Source organism: Pezoporus flaviventris, unplaced genomic scaffold (genome assembly GCF_033815535.1).
Source record: "Pezoporus flaviventris isolate CSIRO_AGI_PZ_B2104156 unplaced genomic scaffold, CSIRO_AGI_Pfla_v1 ptg000063l, whole genome shotgun sequence".
Classification (NCBI taxonomy): domain Eukaryota; kingdom Metazoa; phylum Chordata; class Aves; order Psittaciformes; family Psittacidae; genus Pezoporus; species Pezoporus flaviventris.
The window spans coordinates 1022955-1039176 of NW_026892611.1; the positions used below are offsets into that span (position 1 = coordinate 1022955).

At 50.2% G+C, this 16222-nt stretch overlaps 1 protein-coding gene across 30 annotated transcripts in view; it reads left to right on the top strand.

Annotated features, from left to right (window-relative positions):
* The first annotated feature begins 1795 nt into the window (after positions 1–1795).
* The window catches only part of MSI2 (musashi RNA binding protein 2), a 212767-nt gene continuing 198340 nt past the window's right edge, over positions 1796–16222 (top strand). For 28 of the 30 annotated variants that reach the window (XR_009746341.1, XR_009746343.1, XR_009746346.1 and 25 more), the window contains exons 1-5: positions 1796–1948; positions 2119–2159; positions 2301–2382; positions 2678–2762; positions 6855–6896. Coding sequence is in view for 23 of the 30 variants with exons in the window: in XM_061469943.1 (XP_061325927.1) it covers positions 1887–1948; positions 2119–2159; positions 2301–2382; positions 2678–2762; positions 6855–6896 (312 nt within the window). In the remaining 7 variants the exon portion in view is untranslated. The remainder of the gene's footprint in view (positions 1949–2118; positions 2160–2300; positions 2383–2677; positions 2763–6854; positions 6897–16222) is intronic. The other 2 variants (XM_061469949.1, XM_061469946.1) reach the window with 2 other exon arrangements.

Sequence of the window (16222 nt, forward strand, 5' to 3'; positions counted from 1 at the left end):
GTCATGGGTGCGTGCTGTCCAGGATGCAGCAGCAGGGCACTGGGCTTACTGGTTTGTAGTGACATTCCAGAGCATCACATGTGCTCCACAGATGCGGTGGGGCAGTGGTTTGCATTGGGCTGTTATCTAATGCTGCGGCATCTCCCACTTCCCTCGGGCACATTGTGTTCTCGGAAAGCAGAACTGGTTCCTGGGCATCTGGAGCAGAGGGGAGAACCCTACACCCCCTGTCCTGCCTCCGCTGCCCCTGGGTTCCTCACAGCCAGTCCCTAGTGGGGTTTCCACCTTTATATACCTCCATCATTTAAGGTTTGTAAACCTCACCCAGTGCAAAACCAAACACCAAACCTGGAGCCAGATTGGTGAATCTCAGCTGCATGTGCAGGGGAAACAGGGAAAATGACTGCACAGGTTGGAACTGCTCACCTGCCCCAACCCGGCCGTGGCGCTGGGAAAGGTGGAAAAGAGGAGGTGCCGATAAAGTCCTTCAAGAGCCATCTGCCCTTTACTGCTCGCTGACGGGAGGGATAGCAGTGCCGACTGCGTTGTAAGAGAGAGAAACCCACATTTTCTTGTCACGGGAGTTCCCTCCTTCCAGCAGCCAAACCTGCCTCGTGCTTCCTGAACCCAGGAAGGCAGAGGGACTGAAGGGGTGATGGGAAGCCTGGGAACCGCACTCTTCACTTAAAATTGCTTGGTGATTGTATGGAGAAATAGCCAAGATCGACAGGAGGGAAGGAAAAGGCTCTTCTGTAACAACCCCATCCATTTATTTTGCACACTGGTGCTGCTTGCCCCGCGGGGGCAGGGCCTGGTTGGTTCCTGTCCCGGCTGGAGTAGGGATGGGGGGGTACCGGGGTGTGATGCGGTAACACAGGACGCGGGGGTACCGGGATGGGGTAACACGGGACGTGGGGGTACCGGGGTGCGGTAACACGGGACGTGTGGGGGTACCGGGATGCGATGCGGTGACACGGGACGTGGGGGTACCGGCATGCGATGCGGTGACACGGGACGCGGGGGTACCGGGATGCGGTAACATGGGACGCGGGGGTACCGGGGTGCGATGCGGTAACACGGGACGCGGGGGTACCGGGGTGCGATGCGGTAACACGGGACGCGGGGGTACCGGGATGCGGGGGTACCGGGGTGCGGTAACACGGGATGCGGGGGTACCGGGATGCGGGGGTACCGGGATGCGGGGGTACCGGGGTGCGATGCGGTAACACGGGACGCGGGGGTACCGGGGTGCGGTAACACGGGATGCGGGGGTACCGGGATGCGGGGGTACCGGGGTGCAGGAGCCCCAGGCGCAGGGATGCGGTGACACTGGGGCTCTGCGGGTACCGATGGCCGCCGGGGCTTGGGTTACCCCAGGGCCCTGCGGCTCCGCTCCAGGGGGTTGTTCCCTGTGTTACCTCACGGGCTGGGAAAGGGAAAGGGAAACGGGGCGGGAGCGAGCTCGGTGCCGCGGGGCGCGCGCGCGGCGGTGACGTCACGGCCGGGCCACGCGACGGCGGCGGGCTCCGCCCCCCCTCCCCTCGCGCGCGCGGGGAAGGAGGGGCTGAGGGGAGGGGAGGGAGGAGGGGAGGGAGGGGGGGAGGGAGGGGAGATGGCGGCGGGGGGAGGCGGCCCGGCGCGGCGCTGAGCTAAGCCGATCCCATCCCATCCCATCCCATCCCATCCCACGTGTGACGGATCTGGCTGCTGCCCCAGCGCCTCTCCAGTGAGATCCTCCGGTAGCGGAGGGAGGAGGAGGGGGGAAGGGAAGGGAAGGAAGGGGAAAGGCAACCGGAGCGAGCCGAGCCCCAACAGGAGCCGGGCCGGGGGGGGGCGGGTTGGGCGGGCGGGGGGGGTCCTCTGAGGGGGTCTCGCTCGGCGCGGCCATGGAGGCGGACGGCAGCCAGGCTACCTCGGGGAGCCCCGGCGAGGCGCAGCACGACCCCGGGTAAGTCTCGGGGCGGAGAGCCGAGCACCGGCCGTTCCCCCCCCCCACCTCCGCCTCTTCCCTTCACCCCTCACCCCCCGCCCCGCTCCGCGCCGCGCCGCCGTGAGGTGCCCCGTCAAAATGGCCGATCCCGCACCGGCGCTCAACTCCGCTCTCTTGTCTCCCTCCAGCAAGATGTTCATCGGCGGCCTCAGCTGGCAAACCTCACCAGGTACGGGCCGCCGGCCCCCCGCGCCCCTCACCGCGCGTCCCGCCCCGCGTGGGCCGCGTCCCGCCGCGCCGGGGCCTGCCCCCCCCCAACCCCCCCTTCATTGCCTCCGCTGCCTCTCGGCTTCTCTGTCTCTCTCCGCAGACAGCCTTAGAGATTATTTCAGCAAGTTCGGGGAGATCCGGGAGTGCATGGTCATGCGGGACCCCACCACCAAGCGCTCCAGGTAACGCCGCCACCGCGCTCGCAAACTTCGCGAGTTGCCGTCGGGCCGGGCGGACCCCGGCCCCCCGCTCCCCTCCGCTGCCCCTCACGCGTGGCCCGCGGGAGCTTCCCCTGCGCCGCGTCCCTCCGAGCCGGGAGGAAGGGAACAAAGCGGCCGGTGGAGGCGGAGAGCGGCCGGGGGGGGGGGGGCGGCGGGACGGGACGACGCACGGGACGGCAGCGCGGTGGGTTTGTGGCTTCTCCCCCAGGCTCTGGTTCTCATCAGCCCCCATCCCCTCGCTCTTTGTCTCTCGCAGAGGCTTCGGGTTCGTTACGTTCGCGGATCCGGCGAGTGTAGACAAAGTCCTGGCTCAGCCCCACCACGAGCTGGACTCTAAGACGGTAGGTCCGTGCGTGGGGCTGCCCGCCCGCCCCTCGTCCGCGGCGTCAGGGCGACACGGTGACAGGGCGGCAGGCGACGTTACAGGGACCCTGCCCTCGGCTGCGGCTTCGGCTGGGTTTCTCTGCGGGGCGGCGTCAAGCTGTCATTGAGCGGGGACTTGGCATGGCCGCGTTTGCCCTGGTTTTTCCCCAGGCTCTGCCTTTAACTCACCGAAAGCGGTAACTTTGGTTTATTTTTCAATGCCAGTTCTCCCCCCACCGCCCGGTGGCTCCTCCCCCAGCAGCGGGTTGCATCGAGCGGTGACATTGAAAACATCGTGGAGTAAAACCCAACTTTTTTGTCGGTGTTCCGGTGCAGAATGCTTTCTGCAGGGAACTCTCCGCTTCTGTCCATTGATTATTCCTCTCTCGGTGCGCGTGTGTCAAGGTGGGAGTGCCTTGCTGCCAGATCCCGGGAGCTGCTTCCCGTGCCGTTTCCCAAAGTCATTTTTTGGCAGGAGCCCCCTCACCTGTGTTGCCGGGGCCCTAGGGAAACGTGGATGTTCGTCGGTGGGAAGCTCTGAGTGCTCCGGCGTGGATGCGGTGGAAAAGCACAGGTCCTCGTTTGTTGTTGTTTCTCCCGAGCTCTTTGCTGTGCTCAGTCTCCAGTGGGTGACATAAGGAATATGCTCCTGGGATTCAGCTCAGCTCTTTTTTTTTTAAATGAGCATTGCGCTTGTTTTTATTCACTTTTCTCAATAAAACCCCTATACATGCATTTTCCCCCCTTGACCTGATACTTTATATTTGACCTGACACTGAAAATGCCGTATGGGGCGTGTGTAGCTCTAGGCCCTGTTTTGTCCCTGCCATCAAGGCCATGCACAAAGAATGAAGTTTTGTGCCTCTTACTGTGTTGCCGTGTAAAGTCTCAGCAAACCTGGGAGGGGAGGAGGGAAGGACACTGGTAGAGGTCATTATCGCTTTGGTGCTGGTCGGTCTGGAGGGGGCTGGTTCGGGAAGGGAAGGGAAGGATGGTGTTGGTGGAACTGTGTCTGGCAGAGCTGCTGCTGGACGTACCGAGTGTGCTCATTGCTGTCGCTGTCTTTTGTAGTGTGCGTGCTGGATCTTGAAGGTTTGATTTAACGTGAGCATGGTGCTAGGAGGAATCCTGGCTCGGTGCTGGAACGTCTTGTGTGTGCCTGTGTGTGCGAGATTGCGGTGAAACGAGGGAGAGACAAAGCAGGGAGCAAACACGAGTGTGTGACTTTTTCCAAACGTAATTTATATGGAAACAAAAAGCCCAAAGCTCTCATAGAAGCAGGTGGAATCTCGTGTTTTAATTCGACCTGCAAATTCTGCTGGGCTTGTCTAAACGTGTAGCCCATGCTTGCACATGCCTAAATGATTTGGTTTTAGGTTTAATCAGATATGGTAAGATAACTGATTCAACTGTGCTCCCTGAGATTAAACTCCCCAGACTTCTCGTGTAGAGCTCTGTTCTCTATGTGTTTTTAAAGCTAATTTTAGATAAGAAGAACAAAGGCAAACAGTGTCTTGAACGAGGGTTCTTAAAAAACCAAATCCTGGGAGGACACCCTGTCATATTTCTGACTATAATTAGGTCCTCCCCCAGCTTTTTCCTGTAGCACAGTCTCGTCCCTGCAATGTATTAATTTGCTCAGCTCTGGGGGAGGGGTGAGAAGCTTCGCCAGGGCAAATGTGCCTCCGTTTTGATTGTGTGGTAATGATTGAATTAATCTGGATCAGAAATTAACCTCGGAATCAGTAAAGCAGCTTCAAAGTACGATCCAGAGCTAGGCAGGTTTCCCCTTCAGCCCTGTGTGTGTAGACATATTGTAGTAACTGTTCTTTAGCATAACATAGCATTTGACTCTGTTTCAACGTTCAGCACAGGAGGCAGATCGGTTGGGTATTGGCATGGAAACGTCGCTCTTGTTTACAGTTACGTTAAAAGCTTTGTTTAGGTAATGGCCATTCCTATCAGAAATAGTATTAGAGTCATTCCTAGAGGACTTGTAGATACAGTAAGTAGAGTTGTACCTAACTAACTAATTATTTTTTTGGTAGAAGTTTGTTTCTTTTATTTTGGTTGTTCTTTAAATAGTTGACAGGGATATGCAAAAGGTATGGATTTCCCGTGTCCATGGCTACTGCTCCTCTTCCAGCCCCACCGGTGCTTATCCAAAAGGTTTTGTGAAGGAAAATCCAGTTATTTAAGCAGGGCTGTCGCTGTGGTGCAAAGAACTCCATGCTCTTTGAACTGACCTTCAAAAATGAATGTGTTGCTTTTGAGTTTAATGGCCCCTTCCAACTTCTTCCCAGCGGGACGCTGCAGTGATGCCCTTCTGGTGGGACTGGGGCTCTTTGCTGGGAAGACTTTGGCTTTTGAAGAAGCAAATGTAGAAACGTGCACATTTGCCTCCACGTTTGGATATTGCTGTGGAAAATCCGTACCTGTTGTATTTCCCCAGTAGACAAATGCCTAGTCAGTGCTGAATATATTTGTAGATAATGTTAATCTCTCTGAAAAGGTTAGCTTTCTAGAGAAATAATTTTACTTTTGATGCTTTTTGAACAATAAAGTGGCATGTAATCGCTCATTTCTCAGGTGTGTCCTAAAAATAGCCACTGCATTTGTATCTGATGCAGGTGAATCAGTTTATCAGTTGCGCATCAAATGTTTGTGATATTTCCAATTTTGACAAATTAATTGAGTAAAACTGCTTTTTAGGAGAGTTTCGTGGTTACTGATCAGTGACAGGAATACATGTCACCACAGCAATAACAATACCAAATGGAAACGGCTCCTTTACCTGATCAGGGTTAGCTTGAGGGGGGGAAACCTTACAAAAACCAAACCCAAGCTACTAATGAAAGCCTCTGCTTCAGAACATGCCTTAACACAGCAGGATTAGGTTCATCAGCGTGTTATAGTCAAAACACTGAAAGCAGTTGCAGGTAGCACAGTTAAGGTAGGATTTAGACCTTTAAAACCTCTTTTTCCACATTCTTTATTTAGAAGATGCCTGTGTGCAGATGCTGCTAAAACCAGAGGTAAAATCAGCAGCACAGAGACGTTTTATTGCAGTCATTTTTACAGATGACAGTTGAGGCTGGGCAGTTGTTGGAAAGGTTTTTCTTCCCCTCCAGCCATGCCTCTGCGGTGGTGTCTTTTTGTTCTTAAGTGATTTTTGAGTGGTAAAGAGGAGCCACTTTCTGAACATGACCCATGTGGAAGTTGTTTTTAAAACTGCAGAATTAGCATTTGGGCACGCTTTGGAATGGGAGTCAGTGCTGCACCTTAGAACAAGGGAGCAGGGGCTAAACCAAGGGTGTTTTTTCTTCTTTTTTGTCTCTGTGGTGCTGTGCTTCACTGGCGAATACTCCAGGTAATTCCTTCATGGAAAATAATTAAGAACTTGGTTTCTCTGGTTTAAAACACTTGTACATTTTATGTGCCTTGCTCTCCTCTGCCCACCCTTTCCCATAAATGCCCCTTTGTCATTTTTATTGCTCACATGTATTCTTTGAGGGGGAGCAAACCAGCTCAATTTGGCATATTTTTGACAAGGATAACCTCGTAGTCCTTCTAATGTTTTAGTTTTAGCAGTTGAAATGTGAATTGGCTTTGTGTTCTGCATTTCTCTCTTTGTGTGGTGTTGCCAAGTCAGTTGACAAAACAAAGCAGAGAAGAAAAAGCAACCCCAAACCCAACTGAAGGAAGGTGCAGGTGTCAGGAACAGCAGGTGAAGATCTGATCAGGCGTGCTGGCCATATCTGTGCGGCCTCCAGAGCATGCAGATAAGGGTTAACACACAGTTTTGGTTGTAGAGGCATCACCTAGAGACTAAGAGGGAGCTCCCTGAGCACCAGTGGAGGTTGTTGCCTAGAAGATGATGGAGGAGGTGTACAGAAGAGATGTTTTCTTCCACTCTTCCTGTCTCCTGTTCCAGAGTAGTTCTGGATGAGCCGGTGTGCTGAATGATAAGCCTGAGAAATGAGGGATTAATAATTCAGTGATTTAAAAACAAAATAATATGAACTGACAACAAAAGCTATCTTGTTGATTTCCCCTTTCTTTTTCCTCAGATTGACCCTAAAGTTGCATTTCCCCGACGAGCACAGCCTAAGGTAAGTAGGAGGATCGATAATAGGATTTTAGGCACACAGAGAATCATTGTTGCCAGGCAGTTCAGGTTTCACACAGGGAATTGGCAATGAAAGCTTTTAAAGCCGGTGCATGGCGTCTTAAGGGTATCAGCGTATGGCTGTGAAACTACAGGAGAGCTGCTTTGTGCACTGTTACGTGTCTCCAGTTTAACTGTCTCCGTGCGGAGCCCCGGCCGGTCGTGGCTGGCTGAGGAGGGGAGGCTTCTCCCGTGGTGGTGGGAGATTGTTGCTGCATTACTCGCGTTTGTTATGCTGTTTTACGCAATGTGTTTTGCCTGGTGTTTATGAAGAGCAGTCGGATTAAGTGCAGACTTCAGGCGTGTTTTGAGCTGAGCTTTCAGTTCTGTGGTTGTGATGGATGGGAATGTATCTCTGCCTTCATTGTTTGCAAATTTCCTTTTGTATAACTTCAGAGATGCGCTTGGAGACTAATAAGCGTTGGGTAGCAAGTTGCTGGTGAAGCTCTGAACTCTTCAGGCCACGGGGTATTCTTTTGCAAGAACAGTGAAACAATGAGCTTTATGTCTCCAGCCGATGAGGCTGGCTGGAGGAGTGACCTCCTCCTTCCAGGGGACTTGTGATAGTGCAGCCAGCTTCCACGCTGGGACAAAGGCAGTGTAGTGATGTGCAGAGGAACTTTGTGTCTGCGTGTGCTTACTCTGACACGTCGCTGGTGCCATTTCTGCTGGAGGAGCTGCTTATGGACTAGAAGTGGTTGTTGCTCTTCAGGCTGTGCCTAACAAAACCAGCAGATCCGTTTTAAATCCACATGTGCAGCCGGTTGTATTTGAATTTGGAAAGCCAGAGGCTGAAAGAAAACTTTTGTAATTGACATTTTCTTTCGTGTTTGTTTTTTGAGAGTTGGTTCAGCTGGTGTGTGTCGCTTGTATCCACTGATCAGCTTGGGCTAGCTCAGTATTCCCCTAAAAATGGAAGGGCAAGGCTGCAAAGCTGCAGATGCAAGTCAGTAAGGAAAAGTGCTTTAAAGTTGGTGGCAGGAGATACCTGAACAAGTCAACCCAACAATTTTATTGCAGATAGCTCCTCAGGAAAGCAAGCAGTTTAATAGCATGTGGAACCATAATGTTAAATACTGTACAGAACACACAGCTAGTGTGTAATTTAAACCCCTGGGTGTGTAGCAGGATTTCTTTAAAAGAAGAAAAAAAAATGAGATAAACCCCAGCATTCTACTTGCAGAATTTGAAACCAAACTAATGTAGTCAAATATTTAGAGGTTCTTTTCCTCATAGGCCATATCTAATAACTACTTAGTGAGTAATGACGTGCCTGGCTTGCTTCTGTGCTAGCAAATTGTTTCTCGTTTGTAGGGTTTGTGGCTTGTGGATTCTGCTGTTGGATTAATGCTGCCTTTAAAATACAATTCCAAGTTACCAGGATTTTGAAGGGTTTCACAATGGAAGTATGAAGATGATCTTGTGCTGTGACTGATGTTCCTTTCCCCCTTCCCAATACCTTTTAAAGCCTTATTTACATTTTAAACTGTCTTCAATTACCGGTTATCTGTTTCTGCAGTGTTCTTTGTACAAGTTTAGAACTTGGAGCAGAGCTGTTAAGCTGCCCCGTGTGATTTCTTCTATAACAATTAAAAAAAGCAGGGCATGTCTTATGCCGAGGATATTAGCGAGTTAAATTTCCGTGTAAATGTAAAACCAGGTCAGTTTTACAAAGGGGAGTTTGTTTTTCTCCACGTAGGGTTTTTTTTTTTTGGTGGTGGTTGTTTCCTTTGGTAACAGACCTCTTTCAAGCATGGGGCAAACGCTGGAACGCAGGCTGGATTCCACTCTTAGCAGGGACTCGCTCTCTGGAGAGGTCATCAGGATCTGCTTCTGCTTTTTACACACGTCTCCTCCTTCCCAAAGTGTCAGGATTTCTATGGGCTCTTGAAAGAAAAGCTGAAGATTGGAAGGAGCCTTATTAGGAAACTGGAGAAAATCAGCTGCAATAAAGAGCAGATTGGTATCAGTTGTGACGTTATCCTGGGCAGCATTTCATCATCTGCATTTTCTTGTTTTCTGTTTTTTTAATTAGATACTGAATTAAGGTTTTGGACTTGTTCCTTCATCCCAGTTGAATAGCGAATGCTCAGTGTTCAAGTGTGACTGTGCTTTAGTCTAATTAACCAGCGAATGCTCGGGTCTGTGGAGATTAATGGCATTTAATGAAACGTCTGTGTCTTTCGCTGGGTGCAAGGGGAGATATTTTTCCTGGTCTTTCTTCCTGGTGTGTTCAGCAAAATGGGGATTGGGTTTTTTCTGTCACCTTCCTGGCAGTGACTGGGTGCTGAGGTAGAGGCAAGGCTGGGGCACCTTCCCCCTTCTTGTGCAGACAGACCTTCTGGCAGGCTTCCCTCCATCCATCCCATCCCCTTCCTTCAGGAGCCCTTTTGACCTGCCTCGGCAGGATTAACTCTTCAGTGGGCAGCAGTTCCCGGGCTCCCTTGCCAGCTCACATGCTCGCTGTGGCTGCAGGGTCACGCTCGCTTATTTGTGCACACACAAGAATCCCTGCTCGCTCCTTCCCCCCCTTTCTGATTCACTTTAATTGGCGAGCCTTCCCCTTTCAAAGGGCAGCCCAGTAAAAGGCTTTCTTTGGGGCTTTTTAAACTGCATCTCCATGATTAGACACCTCTCTGGTGATGCAAATTGGTTCCTGAGCAAGAAGTGGCAGGTTGTAAGAGTGGAGCATTCTTCCCTGATTTTCTCGGAATGACCCTCCCAGAATATCCTGGGTGATTGCCTCGGGTAGATGACGCCAGGGTTTGTAATCCTGCTCTGCTCCTGAAGTCCGGGAGCACTTGCAGCCATTGTTTTAGGAAACTTGCTGCAGGGGTTGAACTTGTTGAGGTTCTGGTGTATGGCTACCAGCGAGATGAAAAGAATAGCCGTATGCTTTCTCTTGGCTGCTATTCCTTGATAAGAATCTGTCTTGCTTCCAAGTGCTGGAAGGCGCTTTGTAACAGTTGAGCATTTATAACTCTGCTGACTTAAAAATCCTTAAAAAGCAGCGGTGCCGGGGTAGTAGTTTTGTATCTCCTTTTGAATACTGAAGACTACGCTAATGTGACTTTAATATACGTAGCCTGTCAGTTCTGACGGTATCTGCTGTATTAGGTGGAGAAGCCTTATCAAATTTAGCATGTTCAGTAGATATTCTCAGTTGTAAGCAATTCCCTCCCTCACCCCTCTGCCTTGGGGATTTACTTAAAGAACAAAATAAACCTGAAGAGGGAAAGGACAGCAGCCTCGGTCCATGAAGCAGCTCCGTGGCCATGGAAGCATCTGTGTGTGATTTATTAGTATAGAAATGTGGGTGCTTTGTCGTACAAACCCACGTACGAAACAGAGGCAGATAAAGCTTCAGTCAGAGTTTATAGTTAGTGAGGTGACCCACTGGGGTTTTTGTGCTCGGGTTTGTCCAGAGTGGGACTGAGGTCCCTGTTCTTCCCAGCACTTACTATAAGGGTGTAATGGATGTGGCTGGGAATTGCTCTGGCAAGTCAACAAGCTGCAGCTCCCTGTAGTAGTATTCGGTGTCACAATTTCATTGGCATTGTGGATGTGACCTGCTGACTGTAGTCTGTATCCTTCCTCTTCAGTGGCTGTTAAATGAAGTTAAAATCGAGTCTGTGTGGGTTGGGTACGGTCTTCTGGTGACCCTTTCATCACAAAACAGCAAAAGTGCTTTATTTGATGAAGGAAATCAGATGGTGATGCTGAGTATTGATGGTTTTGTCACATGGATTTCATTCTAACAGAGGACAGTTCAGAACTGGTAACTGGTTCTGGCATCTCTGCACTCCAGTGTCTATCTGCAAATGTGTGTACCCTGTGTGTGGAGTAGCTGGTTTCCTGTCTGGCCAGGCACATGGGCTGTAAGAGGTGCAGTTGTGCACATCTGTTCCTCCTTCTTGGGCAAAAAACAACAGTGTCAACATCTCTCTTTTCATTTGAGTGGCTGCTGGTTGAACCCCGGTGAAGCTGGCTGTTCCAGAGCAGCGAATGGAGGGCATGCCCTTGTGGAATAACACCCAGGCTAACCTGGGAGAGATTTTTAAAAGCTAACCAGTGGATGTGGATGTCTGATTCCAATTAAGTTGAGTGTGGGTGGGGTGTCTGCATCCATTGGCTGCCTGATAAGCGTGAGCCAAAGTAACAGGGAGACATTTCATTCCAAAGCAAATGGTGGACCTTGAAAATCAAGAGTTCTGTTGCTTGTTTCCTCCCGTGCTTCTGCCTGGAAACTCCTCCAGGTTAGTTCACTGCTTCCCATCTTATTGTAAGTATTGGGTAGGCTTTGAAGTCTGTTTCAAAAGAATGTGAACTGAGCACACGAGCAGAACTCCGGGTTCTTCCTTTCCTGCCACCCTTCCTTCCCCACCAGGCTGTGGAGAGCAGCAAGGTCAGACCCGTTCCCTAGGATTCCTTTTTGTCTTTTTAAATTCCTCTGCATTTGCAGGTCTGGATGGAGTAAGAGGAAGTGTTTCCTGCTCTTGCCAGTGGGCGTTGATGTGTACCTTAATAATGCTGCTGTATCTGCTGCATGCAGAAGTCCTTACCAGGCAGTATGAGGGATTTCTTTTCATGGTTGATGGCCAGTGTTTGGGCATCTTCTTCAACCAACCTTGACATGTAGATCCCTTGCCCAGGGTAAGCTGCTCCTGGAATTTGTCTGTTTCTGGCATTGGATGGTTAAATGGAAAAGTTATGAGTCTGAATACTGGCAAATCAACCCAGGTAGGAGAGGATCAGGGTTTTGAAACCCGTTATACTGGACTCAGATTCCTGCTCTCTGTGACCTGTTCAAGCAGAGCATGATCTCTGTTCTTCGATGCAGCCAGAGGAAGGAAGTGGCTGTGCAGGGTGTTTTGTGGAGTGCAGTGAGTTGTGTCAGGAGCAAGAGCTGAGCTGGGCTTTTGTTATTCTGCTGGTTTGGGAGATGGAAACACTCATTTCTTCCCCCCAACTACTCAGGTGGATTGTTCACATTGACCTTAAACCCCACAGACTGTCTTTCCTCGTGTAAAATGGATGTCTTTCCATTGTTACTGCCTAAGGATGTCTTTCATGTTAAGAGTAGTGCTAATGTACTAATGTGCTTTCCTTCCCTTTGCCTTACTGCTAACTAAAAATTAAAATGAACATTATCTAACTTGGGGGTTTTAATTTTTGGGGTGTTTTTAAAGGGGATTCTCCATTCCCTGTGCTTTTCTGCATTGCTGGGTTCTTTTTAATGGTGTCTGCCAGGTAACTTCTCTGCCCCGAGACTTTGCTGCTTGGATACGCCAGGAAAGGGTCGGCAGTGAGAGGGTCAGGGAAATGGGAGAGCAGCACCACGCTGACACCCTTGTGCGCTCCTCTCTGCTTCCAGATTGAGCACATCGAGTCTGCAAAGTGCTGAGCCTTTACCAGCCCGGGGGTAGGTCTACTAATGACTGATCTAAAACCATCAAATTCATTTATTTGTCACTGCCAGTGACAGGCCAGTTAATGCTAATGGATTCTTTTTTTAGCCTGTTGACTCTGGTGATAGTCTCATAAATGTTGTGAAATCCAAAGCATTAAGGGAACTTTTAACTTATTTTTAGAGGAGAGCTATTGAAACAGGATAACGTGCTGCATGTGGACCAAGGTATATGTTATGTTGGGAAGGAAAAAGAGCAGCTCCTCTGTTTCATTAAGCCATACATAGATGTCTTTGCTGTTCCTAATAGTTACTTGACTTTTCAATTGTGTTTTTGTGTTCTCTTTAAACACATTTTGGGTCATGCTGCAAAGGGAGGAGAAGCTGTAAATAGAGCCAGTCATCTTAGGAAAAAAGGGCTTGTTTCAGATAATAGTTCATCTGCAGGGCCTGAATCTTCTCTGTCCCTATTGTGTGAAAGCACTTAAGCGTATACTTAAGTTGGCATAAGCATGTGGGTGAGTGCTTTGCTGAATCAGGGTGGACTAAAAGCACATTATTAAATGCTTTGTTGTACTGGGGAGCCTGTAGCAGAAAAAGATTGAGATGACTTTGTGTATCTGGCAGTACTTTGTATATGGTCAGTGCCATCACTTCTCTTTCAGAGAGGGCCAGTTTCATCTCCCCTTTTCTCCTTCTACCAGATGATCTCACCCACAAGAAAATATTAATCTGCTGTTTCCTCAAAAAAATGATTGCAAGGTCAGTATTTAACAAAGGGTAAAGTAAAAAAATCATTGTCTAAGCTTAATTTAGACTCAGCCTTGCAATCACGCATTCTCTTTGCCTTAGTCACCGGAATCATTCTTTAAACTATGTGAGCAGTGTTCGACGTGGCTTAGGTTGGTAAGAGATTATTGCTGTAGAAGTTGTGGTTTGCTGAGTAATTTGGAAGTTACTGTGGGTCTCTGTGCTCAGGGCAGCATGAGGTACTAATAGCTTACTTCTAACTGCTGGCATTTTGCTGCTCTCCTCTTGGAAAGATTTCCTTCATTTTCTGAGTGCAAAGAGAATCTGGAGCATGTTGGGAAGTTCTTCTCCCTGCTCAGTCATTCCTGGTGCTGGGACATCTGCACCAGCTGGGTGTATTGTTGTGTAGGATTGAATTAAGATTGTACTTGGGGTACTTTGTATTATAAAGAAGGAGCTTACCCTGCCAAGACTTGAGCAATTGTACACATGAGGAATAGCTGCAGAGACCTCAGCAAGCACAGATAAATGCGGGCAAGGCTTCTTAATATGTTGGTGAAGTGCATGTGGCAAGAAGGGTGAAGGAAAAGAAGTATTGACAGCAGCAGAAAGCGTTGTTCCCTCTGCCCTTCCCTCCCCCAGCAAAGACTTGCATTAATTTCCCATTGACTCTGATGTACAATAGGGAAGAGGTTTCAAGCTGACTGAAGGGGCAAAGGTCCAAGGAAACTACTGTAGCAAGAACTGATGCAGAGTGACAGTAATGAGGTGGCCTGGCAGGTGGGAGGGAAAATGGTGGGGTGGGAGAAAGAAACTAATATCTGCTGAATTAAGTAGTTCCCAGGGTTTGAAGTTGTTAAGTCCTCTTGGGTTTATTTTCCCCTGTATGTGCCCTACAACTATGAGATATGGCTGGAGCTGAGAACATGGGCAGGGTCTGGTGCACGTCCTTGTGCTTCAGTGCCGGGTCTCTGGCAGTGCTGGTGCTGCCCACAGGACACGGAATTCTCGTGTAGTGTCCCCAGACCTGCTCTGTGCTGTTTTCCTTTGTGTTTTTTGCATTGCTGACTTTGAGCTCATCGTTCTGTTGTTCTGTGGGGCAGTTTTACATCAAAAAAGGAGGTCAGGAGCACAGGGTGGAGAAGTGTTCTGAAATTCTGAGTTATTTAAAGTCGGGACTGCGAAGTGCTGGTAAGACTTTCAGTTTCTTGAACGCTGGTGGAAATGCAATGCCTATTAGAAAGTCAGTAGAGGTTTTTATAACAAGTGCTGACCAAACATCATGCAGGAATCTTCCCAAAGGGTTATTTGGGGTGTGAAGAAGTTGCAAGGAGCTGAGCATTTGTCCCAGGTGTCTGTAAATCTCACTGGACTGAGAGGTATGGCTCAAGTGAGGGGACAACCTGTGGCAAGAGCTTGGTTTTGCCTGCAGACCCTCAGTGCTGCAGGTTTGCTATTCTGCTGCTGGAAAAGGGGTTGCTGAAGGGGATGTTGTGGTTGTTCTTCTGCAGCCCATGCTGGAAAAGTGGAACTTGTGTATCGTTTCCATTTCACCACGTTGTCAGTCATTTACGTTCAGAGATGTGTCAGTGCCTGGTACGTAACTGAGCCTTTTGCAGAGTCTTGTGAGTGACTGTAAGGATGTCCATTTGCTGGTGAAATTCACCTACTCCTGGTGTTACGTTTGGCAGACCTACAAAGCCTAAAGCAGTGCTGGGTGCTCAGAGAATGGTGGGAGGGAGCAGAAAACATTGGAAAGCAATCTGAAGTTAATGCTGAGCTGTGAAACATGAAGGGTTTTCTGAGGACACAGTGGGGATCAGCCCCACCTTGGGGTCTGGGGCTGCTACCAACCATTGGGTTGGATGGTGTCTCTGCCATGTCTTTAGGGGCCCTGGAGATGTCTCATGGGAGTCCTGAATGAGCCAGCTGCAGTGAGGGATGCTGGCTTCCTCTCCTCAAATAGTCTCTGGTATAAGGTGTTTGGGATTCTTTTGGTGTGTTTGTACTGGAGAGCTCGCCTTCCTCCCCAGCTGCTTTCTGTAGGTGAGCTCTAACTCCAGCCCTGGCTGGGTGGCCAGCTGAGTCCTCAGAGGACCTGCCATTCGAACCCTGTCCCATCCAGATGTTACTGGGTGGAAAGGCCCCTTTGAAACCTGCTGTGATCCTGTCCCAGGAGCACTGTTAGCTGGGTTTGGCCACTGAGGTGATGTTGGTAAGAGTTTGGTCTTTCTTGGCCCTGATGGGGCTGGTGCTGATGCTGCCGCTGAGCCTGGAAGAGGCAAGGCTGGGAGGAAAACGGGCAGTGGGATTATCCAAAGCATCTCAGTGTGGCAGAGAATGTTTCCTGGTGCCCAGGTCTGGGACCATGCGGTAAACATCTGCTTCTGGCTGAAAAAGCTGTTGGCGGCGTCCGTGGACGTTGGGAAGGAAGTGTGTGAGCGCAGCGCTATCGTGCGCTGCCAGCTCTTTGTGACTTGTGTCGAGGGGTTAAACTGAGGCTGCTCTTTTGTTTTTAACGACTTTTGATTGGAAAGCTTATAAGGGGAGGCCCTGCCTGGAGGGGCAGCGCTGTGGTGTGAGGCAGAGCTTCCAGCTGCGGGGTGCTGAGGTTCCAACTGCTGCGTGCTGGGGCTTCCGAACGGCAGCAGTGAGGTGAGGCTTCAGGCAAGGGGGAAGTGAGATAAGAACACTGGGAGAGGTAGATTGTTGTATGAATTATGGCTGAGGCTGGGTGGTTACAGACTCATGTTGGGGCTTGGGAGACAAGGGGGGCACTGGCAGTGGATTTAAATGGGCTAAGCAGCGCGTTGCAATGCAAGGTGGATCCTGGTGCCCTCAGTGAGGAGAGGAGAGGAGGAAGCACGCTCAGCTGCAGGTGGCCTGGATTCCCTCTGCCTCCAGATAAGACCTGGGCATGTAGCCATGCTGGACGCTCTTCCACCCCATGGGCCTGCTCCTGGAAGCTGGCTTTGTCCTTTGTGCTGCAGGACCATGCCTATTGCTCCCTGGGTGGCCTGTGCTGTCGTTCCTCCCTCTTGGAGCTTGAAGGGGGATGGATGCGATGGCTCCTCCATGGTATACGGAGGAGGAGTGCGACCTGACATGCTTCC